General features: G+C 41.0%; 1 protein-coding gene across 1 annotated transcript in view; it reads right to left on the bottom strand.

The window, feature by feature from the left end:
- Nucleotides 1-1,854: 1,854 nt before the first annotated feature.
- LOC131199997 (trifunctional purine biosynthetic protein adenosine-3-like) overlaps nucleotides 1,855-18,126 on the bottom strand; it is a 37,777-nt gene continuing 21,505 nt past the window's right edge. The window contains exons 13-22 of the mRNA XM_058186287.1: nucleotides 16,835-16,944; nucleotides 15,187-15,394; nucleotides 13,285-13,536; nucleotides 11,989-12,141; nucleotides 10,969-11,172; nucleotides 10,181-10,330; nucleotides 9,357-9,487; nucleotides 7,227-7,368; nucleotides 5,551-5,657; nucleotides 1,855-4,897 (exon numbers count right to left, since the gene is read on the bottom strand). Coding sequence (XP_058042270.1) covers nucleotides 4,670-4,897; nucleotides 5,551-5,657; nucleotides 7,227-7,368; nucleotides 9,357-9,487; nucleotides 10,181-10,330; nucleotides 10,969-11,172; nucleotides 11,989-12,141; nucleotides 13,285-13,536; nucleotides 15,187-15,394; nucleotides 16,835-16,944 — 1,685 coding nt within the window. The 3' untranslated portion in view covers nucleotides 1,855-4,669. The remainder of the gene's footprint in view (nucleotides 4,898-5,550; nucleotides 5,658-7,226; nucleotides 7,369-9,356; nucleotides 9,488-10,180; nucleotides 10,331-10,968; nucleotides 11,173-11,988; nucleotides 12,142-13,284; nucleotides 13,537-15,186; nucleotides 15,395-16,834; nucleotides 16,945-18,126) is intronic.

Below are 18,126 nucleotides of genomic sequence, written 5' to 3'. Positions count from 1 at the left end.
AGAACCTGTCAGAAATCACTTTTTTCAGCCCTCTGGGTAGTCCCTATGTGCAAAGGACTACTCAGAGGGCTGAAAAAGTTATTTTTGACCTGTCCTTGCACTTTTGACCAGTCCTCGCACTTACGACTGTCCTCACATTTTACGTTTTGCATTCTATCTTGTAACCGTAGTGAAGAGAAGCAGTTATGAAATGAGTGACACGGTTAAGAATGCTGCAACAGGCGTAAATGTGAAGATGGTCATAAATGCGAGGTCTGTTCAAAGGTGTCAGAACCTATCAGAAATCACTTTTTTCAGCCCTCTCGGTAGTCCCTATGCAGATAGGGACTACCCAGAGAACTGAAAAAAGCGATTTCTGACAGGTTCTCGCACTTTTGACCAGTCCTCACACTTATGACTAGTCATCATTTATGCCTGATGCAGCATTTTTAATAACCATGTCACTCATGTCACAACTGCGGTGCTTCATGTGACCGGGTGGGCGTGGCCAGGTGGTCATGTAACATAGCTTCTTTGCCCTAATGACAGTTTGCTGCAATGTTCGTAAGTGTGAAAAATGGTCATGTCACTTTTTCAGTGCCATGCTTGTTAAACCAATTACTAGAACAAATCCATTCTCCCTCCCTCTTTCTCTCCATCTCTTCTCCCCCCTTTCTCTCAGTCTTTCTCTCCTTAATCTCTTTCTCCCTCCCTCTCTTTCTCTCCATCTTTCTCCCTTTTCTCTTCTTCATCTTTCTCCCCCTTCTATCCTTCATCTCTTTCTCTCCTTCATCTTTCTTCCCCCCTTTCTCTCCTTCATCATTTTCTGCCCCCCTTTTTCTCTCCATCACTCTTTCTCCAGATGGGGCAGGGAAGGCTGGCGCTGCGTGGGTGGGAGGCGGCCACAGGACAGTCCTGCTGGGTGGGCAGCAGGCCGAGGCGATTGACACACACTTCGCTGCTCACCCGATCCAAGCTCCTCGCTGGCCGCCCTTGAATCGCTGGCTAGAGAGAGGCTTGGATGCAGGCGGACCGGGGAGGGAGGATTAGCAGGCCACCAGCCGCGCGAGGGAGGCTGAGCACCTTTGAAGTGATGGCAAAGCAAACGCGGGGGAAGGGCTTCTTCCCCCCTCACAGAAGCCCCACAGCCAGCGTCCCTTGTCCCCATAGAAACACCTCCCAGTTTAAAGGCCCCTCTCTGCAGACTCCCAGGCCCCGCCCTCCGCCTCTCATTCCCAAATTCCCCCTCCCCTCCCCAACAGTCCCGGTGGGGGGGAAATCACCCACCGGCCCCCTCCCGCTGAAGACCCCCGGCGACTCCCTTGCCCCCCCCCCCGCGTGGTTGGCTTGGTTGGCTTTGGTTTTGAAACGAAGTTTCGAATGGGCAAGACACAGGAGGAGCCAGGCCCGGCCCTGTGACGTGTTTCCGGAAACTGGTAACGCTGCAAAAAACCATGTGACAGGGAGGGAGGGAGGCCAGGGCTACTACGGCATGCGGAGAGACGCCCCCCCCACCTAACCCACCCCCCTTAGTCGAGTAAGGATCACGTGAGCCCGGGAATTCTGCTCACGATCAGTGCAGAAGAGGAGGAGGAGCAGCAAAGGAAGGGCCACGTGGCCAGCGAGGCGCTTTAATCACTGGCTAGAGAGACCCTTGAATGCAGGCAAGCTTCTGTTGGCGGCTGCGGGGCGCTTGGATCGGGTGCGCTCCCAAGCCTAACCGTTTGTTAAATTGCCGGTTCGCCCCGCCCCTTGCCCCTCCCCTCCCCACCATTACTTACTGGTGTCGGGTGAGCAGGGAGGTGCATGGATCCGCTGCCCACTTACCCGACACCGGTAAGTAATGGTGGGGAGGGGAGGGGCAAGGGGCGGGGCGAACCGGCAACTTAACAAACGGTTCTGCCGAACCGCTTAGAACTGGCAGAATCCCACCACTGGGTCTAACAGCGGATCTGTGATGGTTTTCAAGTGGGACAGCACTAGCCTTTCAAAGGTTTTCATGACTACAGATGTTAGAGTAACTTGTCTGTAGTCAATCAGTTCCTTGATGGTGGGCTTCTTAGCATTGGGATGATACTAGAGCATTTGAAGCAAGAAGGAACATAGCACATCTCTAGCAATTTATTGAAGATTCATGTGAAGATGGGGGCCAATTGGTCAGTACAGACTTTTAAGTAAGAAGGAGTTATCTTGTCTGGGCCTGGAGCTTTTCCTGGCTTTTGTCTGTGAAATAGGTCTTACGCTTCCTTTTCTGTAATCACTAGGGGTTGTGAACCCAATGAGATGGGGTCAGTTGTAGGAGGCTTGGCTGTTGTTGGTGTGTCTGAGAGGGGGGTTGTGGAGATAGGTGGCTGTAGTTTCCTTTCAAACCTGCAGTAAACATGTTCAAGTCATTTGCCAGTTGTTGATTTCCTTCAGCCTGTGAAGGTTTGCCGTAGCCAGTGAACTTTTTAAGAGTTTTCCATGTTTCCTGGTTCATTCATTGAGAACTGATTCTTTAGCTTTTCAGAGTAGCTTCTTTTTGCTGCTCTGGTCTCCCTTGTTAATACATTTCTGGCCTAATTGTACAGCATTTTATCATCTTTTCTGTAGGCTTCCTCTTTGGAACCACGTAGCTGCTTAATTTTAGCTGTGAACCAAGGTTTGCTTTTACTGTATATTCGCAAGTTCCTGGTCGGTACACATAGGTCTTCACAGAAACTGACATATGATGTTACAGTATCTGTGAGTTCATCCAGGTCTACAGAAGTATCTTCAAAAATATTCCAATCAGTGCATTCAAAGCAAGCCTGTAGCCTGCAAGCCTTTAACTTTGCTTCCTCATGGTTTATGGTTTATCCATTATGGTTTAGTTATTGAAATGAAATAGATAGAAAAGAAGCCCAAGCTCAGTGTCTAAGGCAGCTATTTGCCTTTGGGAAGAGGAACTATTTGAAACTCACATTGTGCCCATGCCTTTTCTCACCCCAGGGAACAGGGGTGAAATGCTACCGGATCGGACTGGATCGGGCGAGTAGGTAGCGAAGACTGGGGCTGGTTTGCTGAAGCGGGAGCATTGGCTGGCTGGCCACGCCCCCGAACCGATCTGTGGCCCACAGTCCTGCCATGCTTGTCTGCCTTCCACACTGCCTTCCCGGCATCCCGGTGGCCAGCTTGCAAAGGCAGGCAAGCTGAAGCCCATGTGGAAGGCAGGCAAGCAAGGCAGGGCTTCGGGAAGAAAAATGCTGGAATAAATACATCAATTCCCATGGCACAAGCCATGCTGCCCCTCCCACCCCCATCACTTTGCCACTCCATCTCTTCATCTCCATCTCGCCAGCCAATCTCACCACAAACTCGGCTGACACTTCCACATCTCCGAGCACTTCCTTTCCTTTCCCCCTCCCCATGACCTCCCCACGCCCGTTCAGCATCTGGTTCTGCAGTAAGGCAGCCGCGGGAATTGCCAACCCATCAGCAGGCACCGGGGGGGGGGGAGGGGGGAGGGAAGCTGCACTTACAAGAAGGGGGGTGGTCCCCTCTTCTTTATGGGGCTTGACTTTGCCAGAGCTTCTCTGCCCACTCTTAACGCCGGCAACGCTACTGCTGCTGGGAGACCGGCTAGGCGCAGCCGAATGAGGCTTGCTCATTCCTGCCACAATTAATAGAAAGTGCCTAGGATCCAGGCCACAGTCAGGATCGCAATGGCATTAGCCCGGATCCGCCTCATTACGAGACCTCCAGACTGCCTGGGAGCTCCGAGTCAGCTGAAAAAAGCTTCAGTTCTTGGGGAGAATAGAAAAGAGAGCTAGAGAGTGATGGGGAAATGGCAACACCCAATTCTCTCTCCCTCCCTCTCTACTTTGGCTGGCTCAAGCAGTCACAGCTGTTTTTTGGTGCTCTTGTCTCCCAGCTTAGTCTCGCAGAGCAAAAAGAGTGAGAGAGACCAAGGAAGACCGAGACATCAAGGGCTGCGGGGGAAGGAGCTAGCAGCTTAATCCCTTCCCCAAAACCCTGCCATGCTTGCCTGAAAATCGGGTGTCGCTGTTTCCCCATCGCTCTCTTGCTCTCTCGCTCTCTTTTCTCATCTGAGCGTAGCCTGGATCCTAGGCCCCTTATATTACTTGTGGCAGGACAGCAAGCCTCATTCGGCTGCGTCCAGCTGGTCTCCCAGTAGCAGTGGCACTGGCGGCATTAAGAGTGGGCAGAGAAGCAGCCAGCGAGTGACAGGATGCAGGGCTAGCAAGTGGAGCCAGGGTGAGGCTTCCCGGGAGGCTGGAATGTGGGGCAGTTGGCTCCATCGGCTGCCATCCCCGCCAAAATGACAGCCCCAGTGCAGCGGGCTGACAAGAGAGAGAAGAAAAAAGGGAGAGAGAGGGAGAAGAAAGAAAGGGAAAAGAAGGAAGGGAGAGAGAAAGAGAAGAAAGAAAGAGTGACGTGAGTGACGTCATGTTGGCCCGCCTGCCAAGCCAAGCCACGCCCACCAAACCACGCCCACAGAACCGGTGGCAAAAAAAATTAGATTTCACCCCTGCCAGGGAGCCACTGCTGATCCTAATGTTCTGTTTTATGGAAGGGAAGCTGTAACTATATAAACAAAGGAAAAAGAAAAAAATGACTATAAAAGGAAGTGACAGACTGAAACCAAAATTGAATTTAGAACATTAACCATTGTCATTTATCACTATGTGAAATTGCTGCTACAAAAGCATTAAAAATCCTGCCTTTCCTTTTGGCAGATCAGCTCCTGTCTTTCTCTTTTCCAGTAGGTTTTTCCATCTCCTCCTAACTGCACCATTCCACTGGCAACCAATTGCAGAGCCATGGGAAAGACATGGTTCTCTGCTTCTTTGATCTTTTCATATAAGGTCTCCTGGGTATCTTCTGCCTTTACACATACCGGCTCCTGTACAATTATTGCTTCAGGACTGGTCTCCTCCTGAAAGAAAGAGAAGGGAAAACATCCCTTATCTGGAAAATTACCTACCAAGATTAACGTGAAAGAGAAATAGCTAAAAACAGAGCAGTATCACTGAAACTTACTTACATTAATTATATAAACAATAGAAATGTTCACTAGGATATGAGACAATGAATTAACAAAACATTTAGAAATGGGACAGCAAAAGGATATTTTATTTAGAAGAATTTTGCTCAAGCATGAAATCAAGACAATATTCCTCTTTCAATATATTAAAGTAGCTAGAGCAAAATAATACCTTCCATACTAACAAGAGTAGGTGGAGTTGTAGTCCAATACATCTGAAGAACATTTGATTATAGATAGTTGCACCAGTGGTAGATGCTACAAAATTGATTACCAAAAACATTAAATATGGACAGAGGAGGTATAACTTAATTTGGAATGTTTTAGTTGATTCCTTCGCACAAAGGTAAAGGAATAACAATATTCCATAGTCTCAATTTGTACAAAAGGATTTCTCAAATCTTGATAGGTATTACTAATTTATTAATGAAGTTGCAGTAAACAGCAAACAGTAATCATGCTAGTTGTGACTATAATAATTGTTACCTACCAATATATAGAATACAAAAAATGTGTTTATTGCCAATCCAGAAAAACATACTTACAAGTACAAAATGCACAATACAGCCCACAATTTTGTCTGTAGATGGATGTGCTTGATTATAGATGCTTCTTCTCTTACTTAATGATGGATAAGATCCCAGCATCTTCCCTACAATTAATAATCATATTCGGAATTATCAAATGATATGGACATAAAGACACAAACATGATTTATTTAAACTTATTGTTTGGGATTATACATCTAAAACTTAATGCTTAGTAGAAAGGGTTGTCTTATATATGCAAAACTTTCAGTAGTAAATATATCTTCTCAGTAGTAATGAAGAATAACAGCAATAGCAGTCAGATTTATATGCTGCTGCATTGTGCTTTACTGCACTCTCTGAGTGATTTACAAATGTTAGTATATTGCCCCTAACAATCTTGGTCTTCATTTTTCTGATTTCTGAAGGATGAAAGGCTGAGTCAACCTTAAGCCTGTCAGGATTGAACTCCAGATTGTGGGCAGAGTTAGCAATACTGCTTTCTATCTACTGCGACACCACAGCTCAATAAATATGCCAAATTCAAATTCTAAAGCCCAAAGCCCCCTCTTTGCTTACTTTGTAAATGTTTACATTTTAATTTAAAAGTCATATAAAATGTAGTGGCAAGTTGGCCTACTCTAACACACATATAACCCTATAGAACGCAGAAATATGGTGGAGCAGATTTGGATATAGAGTCCCTGGGCCACCCAAGTGATGCCATTGATGTTCTGTCCCATTGTGTGATATCTTTAGAGACCTGAATGAAGAACAGGCTTAAATAGAACCCTCACAAAACCAAGTGGCTGTGGATTTTTGGACCATCTGGCTCTGGAAGCTTTCCATTTTAGTTTCTGGAAGGGGTTACATTGCCCTAAACAGACTCAGTGAGCAATTTGGGGCTCCTCCTAGATCCTTGGTTCCTCCTTGGGGAGCAGATGGCAGCAGTAGTTCATCTGCAGAACATCTGCGGAGCTCTACCTTGTGTGCCAATTGGGGACATGGTCCTTAATGCCTTAGTCACCTTGCAATTGGATTATTGCAATGCACTATACTTGGGGCTGCCCTTGATATCCATTCAGAAGCTGCAACTGGCACAAAACATAGCCATAGGGATGTTTATGGGAATATTTCAGTATGCATATACCACCTCTTCTTCATGAGCTGCACTGATTACTAATGAGTTTCTGGGTGCAATTCAAGATACTGGTTATCACCTATAAAGCTCTTTGTGGCTCAGGGCCAGGTTACTTGTGAAACTATCTACCTTCAATTATTTCTTCTTGTCTGTCAAGATCTGAAAGGTTGGCATACTCTGGGTTCTTTTGTTTAGGCAATATCATCTTGCAGGATCCAAGAGAAATACCTTCTCTATCGCTGGGCTTTGCCTTTAGAACAGCATCTCTCCCCAGATTTTGTTGGCCCAACCCTGCATGCCCTTTGAAAAGTATTAAAGACCTGGCTCTTTCTCCAGCCACTGAACCTGCTGAATGAATTTTCCTGAAACTTTATGTCTTTGTATTTATTTTTCTCTACTTGTTTATTATATTGTTTTGTATGAATCTACTGCTTTTTGTTGATGAGATATTTTACCTTGAGGCGTGTGCGGATTCAACAGCTTTATAAGATAAATAAACAAATAAGAATAAATCCATTACTGTTAACAACAATATTTCATCTAATTTGCTTACCATACCATTTCCTAAGGAAGTTACTGGACAAAATTCTTATAAATCCCGACAGACAAATCAATTCAATAGAGAATTCTTCAAGGACACTATCAATTGTGCCTTCGTATTCTGATCTGCTTCCATACAATTTATGATCAATTACCTGCAATAGTTAAGAGGAAATTAAAGAAGGCAAAACCTCCTAAACAACCCATCTATGGGTAAACACTGAAAGCAATTCTCTCAATTTATTGAACTTTGAAGATGCTTAATGATACTAATCATGAAAATTAGTCTTGAAAAAGTTATCTCCATCCCCACGGCTGCAATGCATTTCTAGTCTTAGAAGTATAGTGTAGTGCCATGTTTTTCACTTTGCTTGTTTATTTCTTTTCCTACTTATCTATTTGAACTTGGACTTCTCCCAATGTAGAAAAACTGACACAAAGCTAAATAGATGAATCTTCTACTAGCATCTAATAGCACCTTGCAAAGACCCAGACATACCCTGAGCAGAATTCCTTGGCAATTGGCGCAAGGACAAATTTATGGTCAAAACAAAGTAAAATTGTAAATACAAGTTGGAGACATTTGATTGGTGGGGGGGGGAACTTTGGTATAAACCAGTGGTAGTCAACCTGGTCCCTACCGCCCACAAGTGGGTGTTCTAGCTTTCATGGTGGGCGGTAGGGGTTTTGTCTGATACTGAAGCACTTTCCTTTTTTTTAATTTAATTGACTTTTTTTAAAAAAATCATAGCATTATTTAAAAACATTTTCATTAGATTTTCATAAAATTCCCCGTGACAATTTAAATTTCTGAAAATATACTATTTGTATCGCCCACGCATAAGTGTAGTTCACGTTACGTAAGTGAAACTAAATGGCGCTATAGTGCAGCCGCAAACAAAAGAGCTTCGTCCCAGAATAGCTCGCGCATCTCCCCCCACACCACCCAGCTGTGACAGACAAGCAGAGCTAGTAGCCAGCACCACCACCCCCAACCCAATCCACGATGCGCGAGAGGCATGCACAGACAATGATACACGGCACATTACTGTGGAACCGGTGGGCGGTTAAAAATTTTACTACTAACAGAGAAACAAAAGTGGGTGGTAGGTATAAAAAGGTTGACTACTCCTGGTATAAACCATGCAGAAGATACTATGCTCCATTTTATCAGTTGGGGATGTCATTTGCTGCTTTGGAGGGGTCTCTGGCAGCACAATGGACATGAATTTGAGTAATATTTCCCTCATATTCATTTCTGTACTTTAAATCTTGTAATAAGTAAGCTGTTGTTGCATTGACTGCATTCTCTAGTTAGAGTTATCTATATACTAATAAAACTCACATTCCTGTACCCTTTAACTAGGTGAAACAATGCATCATATGCAAATAATTTTTGAATCAAGATACCACAAATGGACAGAATATGTCAAAAATCTGGGAACCACGACTCCTTTAGAACTGAAATTTGGCAAGTTTGGAAATATTTATATGACATAAAATTATCATATTTTTGTATTTGTTTATGACCAATACAAAATGTCATATATTATTTCCTGTGCTAATGTTTGACCGTGAGCTATTTTCAAGAGAGATATATCTCTGAATCTATTCCAACTTTTCCAGTGAAGAATTTCTGTCACTGTTGAAGGCAATATATCTGAAAGGATGACCAAGTGGGTCACAGATTATCCAGTTGTCTCTAAATATGAAAAGAGGTTAGTGCCCCTTGGCTTAGCTGGCTACCACTCCAAGACACACTTAAGCTGTAGTGATGTAATCTTTACTGAATGTGTGTGAAGGCAATGTGAGTGTTTTGCTAGTAGGTTAGGGATGTATTCAAATAAATATTATATTATATCTTAATGTGGAACTATATATACATTAATGAATTGGGTTATTTGGAGCCTTTTTATCTGTGGAACATCCAAAGTAGTAAATATAATTTTTTTAGAATGCACATTACAATAAGTAACACATGAATTAATGACAAAAGCAGACTGAAAGCAGTATTTCAAAAAAAAGTGGGGGGATGCCATAACATAAGACTAAGTAAATCAGATAGCTATAAAGCTTCTTCCATATTACAGCCTGAAAGTTGGGTTGCTTTCTTCGGTAAGTGAAAACAATAGAATGTACTTACTCTGGTTGGGATCCCAGCCAGGGTTGCATTCCTTAGTTCTTCCACCCCAGATCTGTTGGCAATTACTAGGACTACCTCAGAGCAACTTGCAGGCTCTTTTGCATATGCCAGGAGTGCTGAAAGGCTTGTACCTCAAAATAAAAGAGAAAGATAGAAAATGCATAAAAACCCCATCCTGAAATGCTCAAAATGATATTTTCTTGAGACAAGCAAAAGAAATGCTACATTAATAATGCCATAACTGTTTATTCATTTATTTATTTAACACATATATAACCACTCTGCTTATGATCAACTCCAAATAGCTGATACTCAAAAGTTAAAAGAACACATAAAATCATATTAAAACTATCAAACTAAGCAGATTATAACATTAAAAACAGCCAAATCAGTCTAATAGGCAATTATCTGATCTTATCTCAGTGCTTGGAGAAAATCTTAAAGTTGCCAAGGTTGGAGACCTCTGAGTTATACAAATCCAAACTGAAAGAGCTTTTCTGTCATGCCATAGTGCCATCCTGCTTTCTTTAGGAATTTTAATCCTAAAATGTGAAGCTTCTTCCAAGTTACTCAAAATTGCTAAAATTGCTATTAAAGATATTCAATGGGTTTAAACAACTGGTTTAATAAAAATTTGGGGTAATGGAAGTTAATTTCTGATCCAAAGCATAATTACTAGAAATGTGATAAATTTTCACAAATCTTAAGAAAGCAGCTTCAAGCAGATATGAAAAGTACAGACAAACAACTTCAACTATAAGAGATGGTATGCATCAAATATATAATGTGATATCAGCAACCACAGAAAATAATTGTATAGTTACCTGTTCCAGAAATAAGAACAGCTACTTTAACTTTATGCTTTCTGTGTATGATATGAGGTTGATTGTCTGTATTTGAAACATCCTTCAAAAATGGCCATTTATTTTGTAGCAGCACTTCAGAGAGATTCTTGATTTCTACCTGGGGATACCCTGAAGAAGCACATGCTTAAAATATAATAACTACAAGTCAACAGGTTACTTAAAATAAGTTACCAAATATCCATAAAAGCTAGACCACAATTTACACAACCTTAGAGAAGATACCAAAATCAATTTGTTTATTCTGACTCCAATACTTTCCAATTAGTTTATATAATATAATACTGGAGAAAGGCTTTGTGTGTATTCTGAGAATCCATTGAAGAAGACAATGCACATTTATGCTTCTCATAATGAATACTGCATACTGAAATGAAGACTTGAAATTCTTGTTCTTGTGTCTATATGGATAGAAGTAAAATTATAACAGGGCAAGAAATTACTATGAATAACTCTGAGATGAATATGAACTTGTATTTCTCTGTCTTCTTGAACTGGAGCTAAATGTTGATCTACAGTATTTATTAAAACAAACTCAGCACTGTATATGTACCTGCTTGAAAAACCATAATGTGAATTTGAAATAGTTTTATTCTTAAATTGGTCATAACTATTCTCTGAAATCTGATGGCTTTTCATAAGTATAAATTCTGATATAGCTGCAGAAACCTAACACAGATTATTTAAAACCAAGAAGAATTCTTTCCACATTTTAATTCTTCTTATACATGCTTAGTCAGTTAAGTAACCTGCAGTTCGGTGGACAACTTTTCCAATCACCCATGCGTCCTCATGTTTCTGGACATCCTTCAGCACCTTCTTGGCAGCTTCTCTCTGGACTACTAAAACAGCACCAATCCCACAGTTGAATATTTGCCCCATCTCCTCTTCTGAGAGGTTTCCTTCCTCTTGGAGCCAAGAGAAAACTGATGGAATTTTCCACTTATGGGTATCTAAAAAGCAGATGATTTGTAAAGCACTAGCCAGTTCTTACACAGCAGTGTGATTATAGTTTATATTCTGTTGTCCCAAAGGTGCTTTTTCAAGAGGCAACTGGATTTTCTGGCCCAAAAGTTATCTTGTCTCTTGAAAAAGCACCTTTGGGACAACCATGATCTGGATGTTTGAAACTAAACCATACTACTAGAAAAAAAGACAAAGACAAGCAGAGGAAATCCAGATGATAGGAAGTAATAAATAGCCAATGATAAAGCATCAATTTATCCAATTGCTATCTTCTTTTGGCATCCATTTTGTAAATTGGTAACCTTTCAACAATCATTTTGGAAGAATACCAATAAAATGTCCTCAAAATTCCAAATGTGCTTATCAGCCCCTCAAAGTTGGGGATTCCTACACAGGCTTTTCCTGTTAATTCCAGGAATTAAATTGATATGACCAAAATCCCAAGGATCTATTCTTATATCCTTAGATTCCTATTCTTCTCTCTGAATAGTGTAGAAGATCTTGGAATTGATAGCATAAGAGACACTGAAACTCATTTCCTAAGGAAGTGGTTTTCCTCTTCCATCCTTGCTTTCATGAATTTTCCACGTTTTTCTTTTTTACTCCACCAAGTTTATTATACAATATATTATACATTATACAATCTATTTACACTATACATTATATTATACATGTCCAACAGAGGATATGTCTACATTCATTCTTTAGCAGATTTTTTTCATTGTCTTATTAGACATGAAAATATTTTAAAACATTTAGCCCCAAACTAAGTTGGTAAAACATTTCAAGCCTTTTCTACTTACCCAAAACAACACTACAGCATTCAGGAAGGATCCGGGAAAAACCACCCAACAATCCTCCATCAGCAATGTGGATAAAGGCTTTCACATTTCCCGAACGGAGGACAGGAAGGAGGGATCTGCTATAGATTTTGGTTGGAGTTAACAACTGCTCTCCTGTTAAAATACAAGGAAATTAATTTTAAGAAATAGAAGATAACTCTTTTCTGTTTATTAAGGAAACTAATTAAATTAAATTTCTAATCTCAAAATGTTCTGGAGATAACAACAACAACAACAAAGTTGGAAGGGACCTTGGAGGCCTTCTAGTCCAACCCCCTGCCCAGGCAGGAAACCCTACACCATCTCAGACAGATGGCTATCCAACATTGTCTTAAAAATTTCCAGTGTTGGGGCATTTACAACTTCTGCAGGCAAGTCGTTCCACTTATTAATTGTTCTAACTGTCAGGAAATTTTTCCTTAGTTCTAAGTTGCTTCTTTCCTTGATCAGTTTCCACCCATTGCTTCTTGTTCTACCCTCAGGTGGTTTGGAGAACAGCCCGACTCCCTCTTCTTTGTGGCAACCCCTGAGATATTGGAACACTGCTATCATGTCTCCCCTAGTCCTTCTTTTTATTAACCTAGACATACCCAGTTCCTGCAACCGTTCTTCATGTGTTTTAGCCTCCAGTCCCCTAATTTTTAAGAAAATGTTGAATAACCATTTGTCTGAAATGGTGTAGGGTTTCCTGCCTGGGCAGGGGGTTGGACTAGAAGGCCTCCAAGGTCCCTTCCAACTCTGTTGTTATTATTATTATTATTATAATCATCTTTGTTGCTCTTCTCTGCACTCTTTCTAGAGTCTCAGCATCTTTTTTACATCGTGGCAACCAAAACTGAATGCAATATTCCAAGTGTGGCCTTACCAAGGTGTTATAAAGTGGTATTAACACTTCACATGATCTTGATTCTATCCCTCTATTTATGCAGCCCAGAACAGTGTTGGCTTTTTTAGCCGCTGCTGCACACTGTTGGCTCATATCTAAATGGTTGTCCACTAGGACTCCAAGATCCCTCTCACAAGTACTACTATTGAGCAAGCTACCACATATACGGTACCTGTGCATTTTGTTTTTTGTTTTTTCCTAAATGTAGAACCTTATTTTTTTCATGATCCTCAACATTTAACAGAAAGTACAAAGAGATGCAATTAAAACAATAAAACTATATAACAGTATTCATGCACAATGCCTAATAACAAAACATTATTTCTTTCCAAGAAAAGTGTGGAATAAAAAAGTGGCAGATGTTTACATGCCTAAAGTATGGTTGCCATATCCACCAGGAACTGGAGAAAAATAGTGTAGGGACGAGGTTAAAAAAATCTTTCTCACAAGATCAAATCCTTGGTGATGAAGCCCTGAAGAAGCTATTCCAATCACAATATCTTCATTGACAATGTTCCCTTGCCGAGGAAACTTCATGCCTCGCTCCATAGCACCAACTGCAAAGCCAACCAGGTTGTATTCTCCAGCTGCACAAGTGGCAGGCATTTGATTGCTTTCTCTTCCTGGGAAAAAGAGATGAATCAAATACAGTGCATCCTAAGAAAATCTAGAAACCAATTGAAATCCATTGAAACCAATTTCTTTCCATTGAAATTTCTTTCCATTGAAATAGCCCAGATTAGTAAAAGTTGCCTGACTTCTGATTTTATATGACCAACAACAAAATTTACTATACTGATAAAGGCCAACAAAAGCATGCACAAATGAATAAATTGGAGGAATGCTTCCAAAATCCGTACACATGTGCATGTAACTGGTACAGCAATTGTATATCAAATTATATATTAAGATCTGTAAGATCCACAACTTTGTCCAGTTTAGCCACCCCATTAGTCTTAAACTGATAATCTAAGTGTATTTAGCTCTCTGTAGGACAGGCAGATAAGGGGCGTGCATAAGAGCACCAGCGTGCCTACCGTTCCTGTTCTAATGTTCCCTTTGATTGTATCCAATTCGTATGGTTATTTCATGCTTATACTTATATATACTGTTGTGTTTGACAAATAAATAATAGTGTTGTATGTACTCTGAGTACAATGCTAGCAGGTTACCAGATCAGTGGTGGGATTCATTGTTCTGTAGGCATGGCTTGCGGGCATGGCAGGGGAAGGATACCATAAAATCTCCATTCCTACCCCACTCCAGGGGAAGGATACTGCAAAATCCCCATTTCCTCCCGATCAGCTGGGACTTGGGAGGCAGAGAATAAATGGAGCAGGGCTAGTCAGAGGTGGTATATACCGGTTCTCCGAACTACTCAAAGTTTCTGCTACCAGTTCTCCAGAACTGGTCAGAACCTGCTGAATACCACCTCTGTACCAGATTAGTAGTGCCTCATGGTTTCAAAACACCCTTCTTTTTCTTTGTAAAAGAAAAAAGCAAGCTAAATTCTTGTTAATCTCTATTCATGGAATGAGGAAACAATTTATGGTGTGTTTTATGTCTGTGTGTTTCTTATCTGGAATAGCCCTTAATTAGGACATCTGCCCACGTGAAATTTGCCCTCCACCAGAAGTACATTCACACCTGAAGATGAACGGTTGTATCTGGCTGTATTATATTGTATGTGTGGTGCTAGAGCTTTGCAGAGCTTATGGACAGGCATTTTTCTATTGGCCAGAACGTCTACATCACCCCTCTTCTTAGGTTCTATATTGTACAATTGTAGAATTACTATCTGTTCTTCTCCAAAAGCTATGCAGTAGTATCCTTTTCCTGTGGCCTGCCTATAAACATTCTAAATAATGCCTCTTTTTCTCTTTGTTCAATTGCTGTAGCAGTGGGCAATCATGGTTAAAAGTATTGACAGGGTTGATTGCAATAGTGCCAAACATTTTATCATAACGTAACAAAAGAATTATGCCTTTGTGGCTAGGAAGTTCCCCATTGTACGAACAGCTCAGAATGTTTTGTCTGGCTGGTTTGCAAATGGACAAATGTTCATAACATGTACTGAAAATGGGCAGGAGAGGGGCAGTAGCCATCTGAATGAGAGCAAGAATTTTCTTACTCCACAAGGAAAAGACATCACTTAGGTAACTTTCTTTTTGGCCCTGCATTTTCTCAGTGTTTCAGGCTCAGCAGAAATGAAGTTCTTTCTCAGGGATAAGGGAATGGAAGTAGCTTAAAAACTGATTTAAAAGTGCTCATACCAAGGAAGGTGCATCCTGCCAGTTTACAAGCTTCAGATATCCCATCTGATATCGTCTGAGTGAGCTGAGCCACACCAGCATCCAGTTTCCCAAATGCGAAATGGCCATGGAAAAAGAGAGGTTCAGCTCCTTGAACCAGCAGATCATTGACACACATAGCCACCAAGTCCTGACCAATCATGTCATGCTTATTGCACAACTGGGCAATCTGAAATAAGACATACAAATTAGCCACTTACTGTAATGAAAATAGTTGTTCATACAAAATATTACTTCAATGTATTTTGATAGATCCAAAAACTCAGCTGAAAACCATCCAGTATTGTTTGGTCACTAGAAAGCTTCCATCAGTGCAACAGAGGAATATTGTTGTGGTCTGCCAGCAACCTGCGGAGCTAGCAGCAGAGTCGGACAGTGAGGAGGCTGGGGAGTAACATGGGCCAGTCCTGGAGTTTGGGGAAGGTCCAGACGAGGGGTCTGCATTGGAGGCAGAGCTGGGGCCCATCTGGGAGTGATGTGCGAACTTCAGAGCCCCCATAGTAGGACAGCAGAGAGGCAGAGGAACAGGAGAAGCCTATTCCTAATGCACGCATGCGTAGAGCTGCCAGAAGGCAAGAGCAGCTAAAGCAAAAGGGATGACTCGGGGGTAAGGCCAAGAGACAATTGGTCCCTCCCATAAGGCTTAAAAGAGAAATAAAGGCACTTGGGCCTTTTGAAGGAAAGCAACATTACTAACTCAGTTTCTAGTCGGCATTCTTGTTTGTTTCTGAACTTCGTGGGGCTTTGCCAAGTAAGGCCTTTGGCAAGGTGTCAAAGAAGATAAAAGTTGGTGATTATCCTGAAGGATTTCTTCCGAAGGACTTGTTTTTAGCAACTAATTGGTACTCAACTAGGAATGAATGTAATTCTCAGCTGTTACAATAAAATAGGGTTTTTTGGGGACTAATTGTGTATTGTAATGACTCAGTAAGCCTAGGTCACAACAAATATACAATAGTGTACATTTTCTCTCTTCTCTGATTATTATTAGGTGGTATGTAGAAGCTGCACTGGAAGGGACAATTTGTGATAAAATAAATCTGCTCATTCACAAAAGGGGTTGGGATTTTCAGTAATTCAGGATGATAAGCAATTATAAGTAAATAAATTGCAGTAAAATATAATCAATTGTATGAGTCTTGCAGAATCAGACCAGTTATCTTCCTAGAAATCTAATAAAAGTCACAAAAAGCAATAGTTATAAATGTACCAAACAAATCACAACTTCCAGAAGGAAAATAAATAGCTAAAAAACTCCACACTCTTACATAAATTGCATTTAGTGCAATCTTAATGTTTGAAGATATTTTGTCCAGCAAGATTATATCATCAATCCAGGAAAAAAGAAATAGAAAGGAAAAAAGACAAAGGGTCAAAACAGAGTTTATTGAAATTATGAGGGACAACTATATAAAGTGGACTGACTGCACATTGTCAGCATGGTCAGTGTAGAAAAATATAAACAAGCTCAAAATAAATAAGTGATTTTTGTCTTTATGAGCAAGCCATTCCCTTCTGATCTGACTAAAAAAAGCTTATATTTTTTTTAGTCACATATTTATGTACAAGCAATCACACCCAGTTTAAAGATGGATGTACCTCTGTTTACCTTAAGTTTTGTCCCAATGCCATTAGCATGCGATACTAGAATTGGATCATGATAACCAGAGGCTTTTAAATCAAAGAGGGCAGGAATGATTCCATCATGCCCAGGGCAACCTGCAACCCATAAAAGTGTAAGATATTATGGACCATAACATTGCTTAAAACATCACTATTCTCCATTTCAATTCAACATGCTTGTAGGAGGATGACAACATAGTGGAGAATCACTCTCTTAAATTCTTACACATGCACAGGGATCATTCTGTACTGCATAATTTGGTGTAACAGGCATAAGCTGCAATATGTGCTATATAGGAATCAATACAATTACCCAGGAAAAAAAATCTGTATTCATGGTAACCAAGAATCCAGCTGCTCTCAATAACAAAATGGTCACTCTCTCTCTCTCTCTCTCTCCCTTTCCCCCCCAATTCATCTGGCTTCCTCACTGACTTTGCTTATCAGAAGGTTGCAAAATATGATCACATAACCCTGGGACACTGCAACAGTCATAAATATGAGCCACTTGCCAAGCATCTGGATTTTGATCACATGACAATGAGGATGCAGCTACGGTCATAAGGTTGAAAAACAGTCATAAGTCACTTTTTTCAATGCTGTTGTAACTTTGAATGGTCACTAAATGAATTGTTGTTAAGTTGAGGACTTAGCTGTATTCACTGAAACAATTCCAACTAATGACAAATTTTCTTTGTGGCAAATCCCATTATAAATATGCATTTACAACTCAGCCACTCTAACCTCTTTTTTGTTTGAGATTATAGCAGGTACCAACACACAGTGATGCTAATTGCTAATAGTCTTGCTAATAGAAGATGAAAGCTGAGCAGCAGGTATTATAATCCAACAGCTGTTTCTATATTCTATTCAATAACTACAATAAGTGAAGGTGGAACAATCAAAGTATGTTGGCAGTTCTACAGAAGAAACTAGGCCAGCTCTGACTATGTCAGCTAGTGGGGGAAAAACTATAAACAGAATAACAGGGAGGTAGGAAGGGATGGAAGCAATTTCTGTGTGTTTTCATTATGAGTATTCTATAACATTGCACTTTATCAAGGTTGTGTATATGAAGATGGTAAATTAATAAGGGGCCGGTTTAGCTCACGCTGGTAAAAGCCTGTTATTAAGAACACAGTAGCCTGCAATTACTGCAGGTTCGAGCCCGGCCCAAGGTTGACTCAGCCTTCCATCCTTTATAAGGTAGGTAAAATGAGGACCCAGATTGTTGGGGGGGGCAATAAGTTGACTTTGTAAAAATATACAAATAGAATG

This window comes from Ahaetulla prasina, chromosome 5, assembly GCF_028640845.1.
Source record: "Ahaetulla prasina isolate Xishuangbanna chromosome 5, ASM2864084v1, whole genome shotgun sequence".
Classification (NCBI taxonomy): Eukaryota; Metazoa; Chordata; class Lepidosauria; order Squamata; family Colubridae; genus Ahaetulla; species Ahaetulla prasina.
This window is presented reverse-complemented; position numbering and strand designations above follow the sequence as displayed.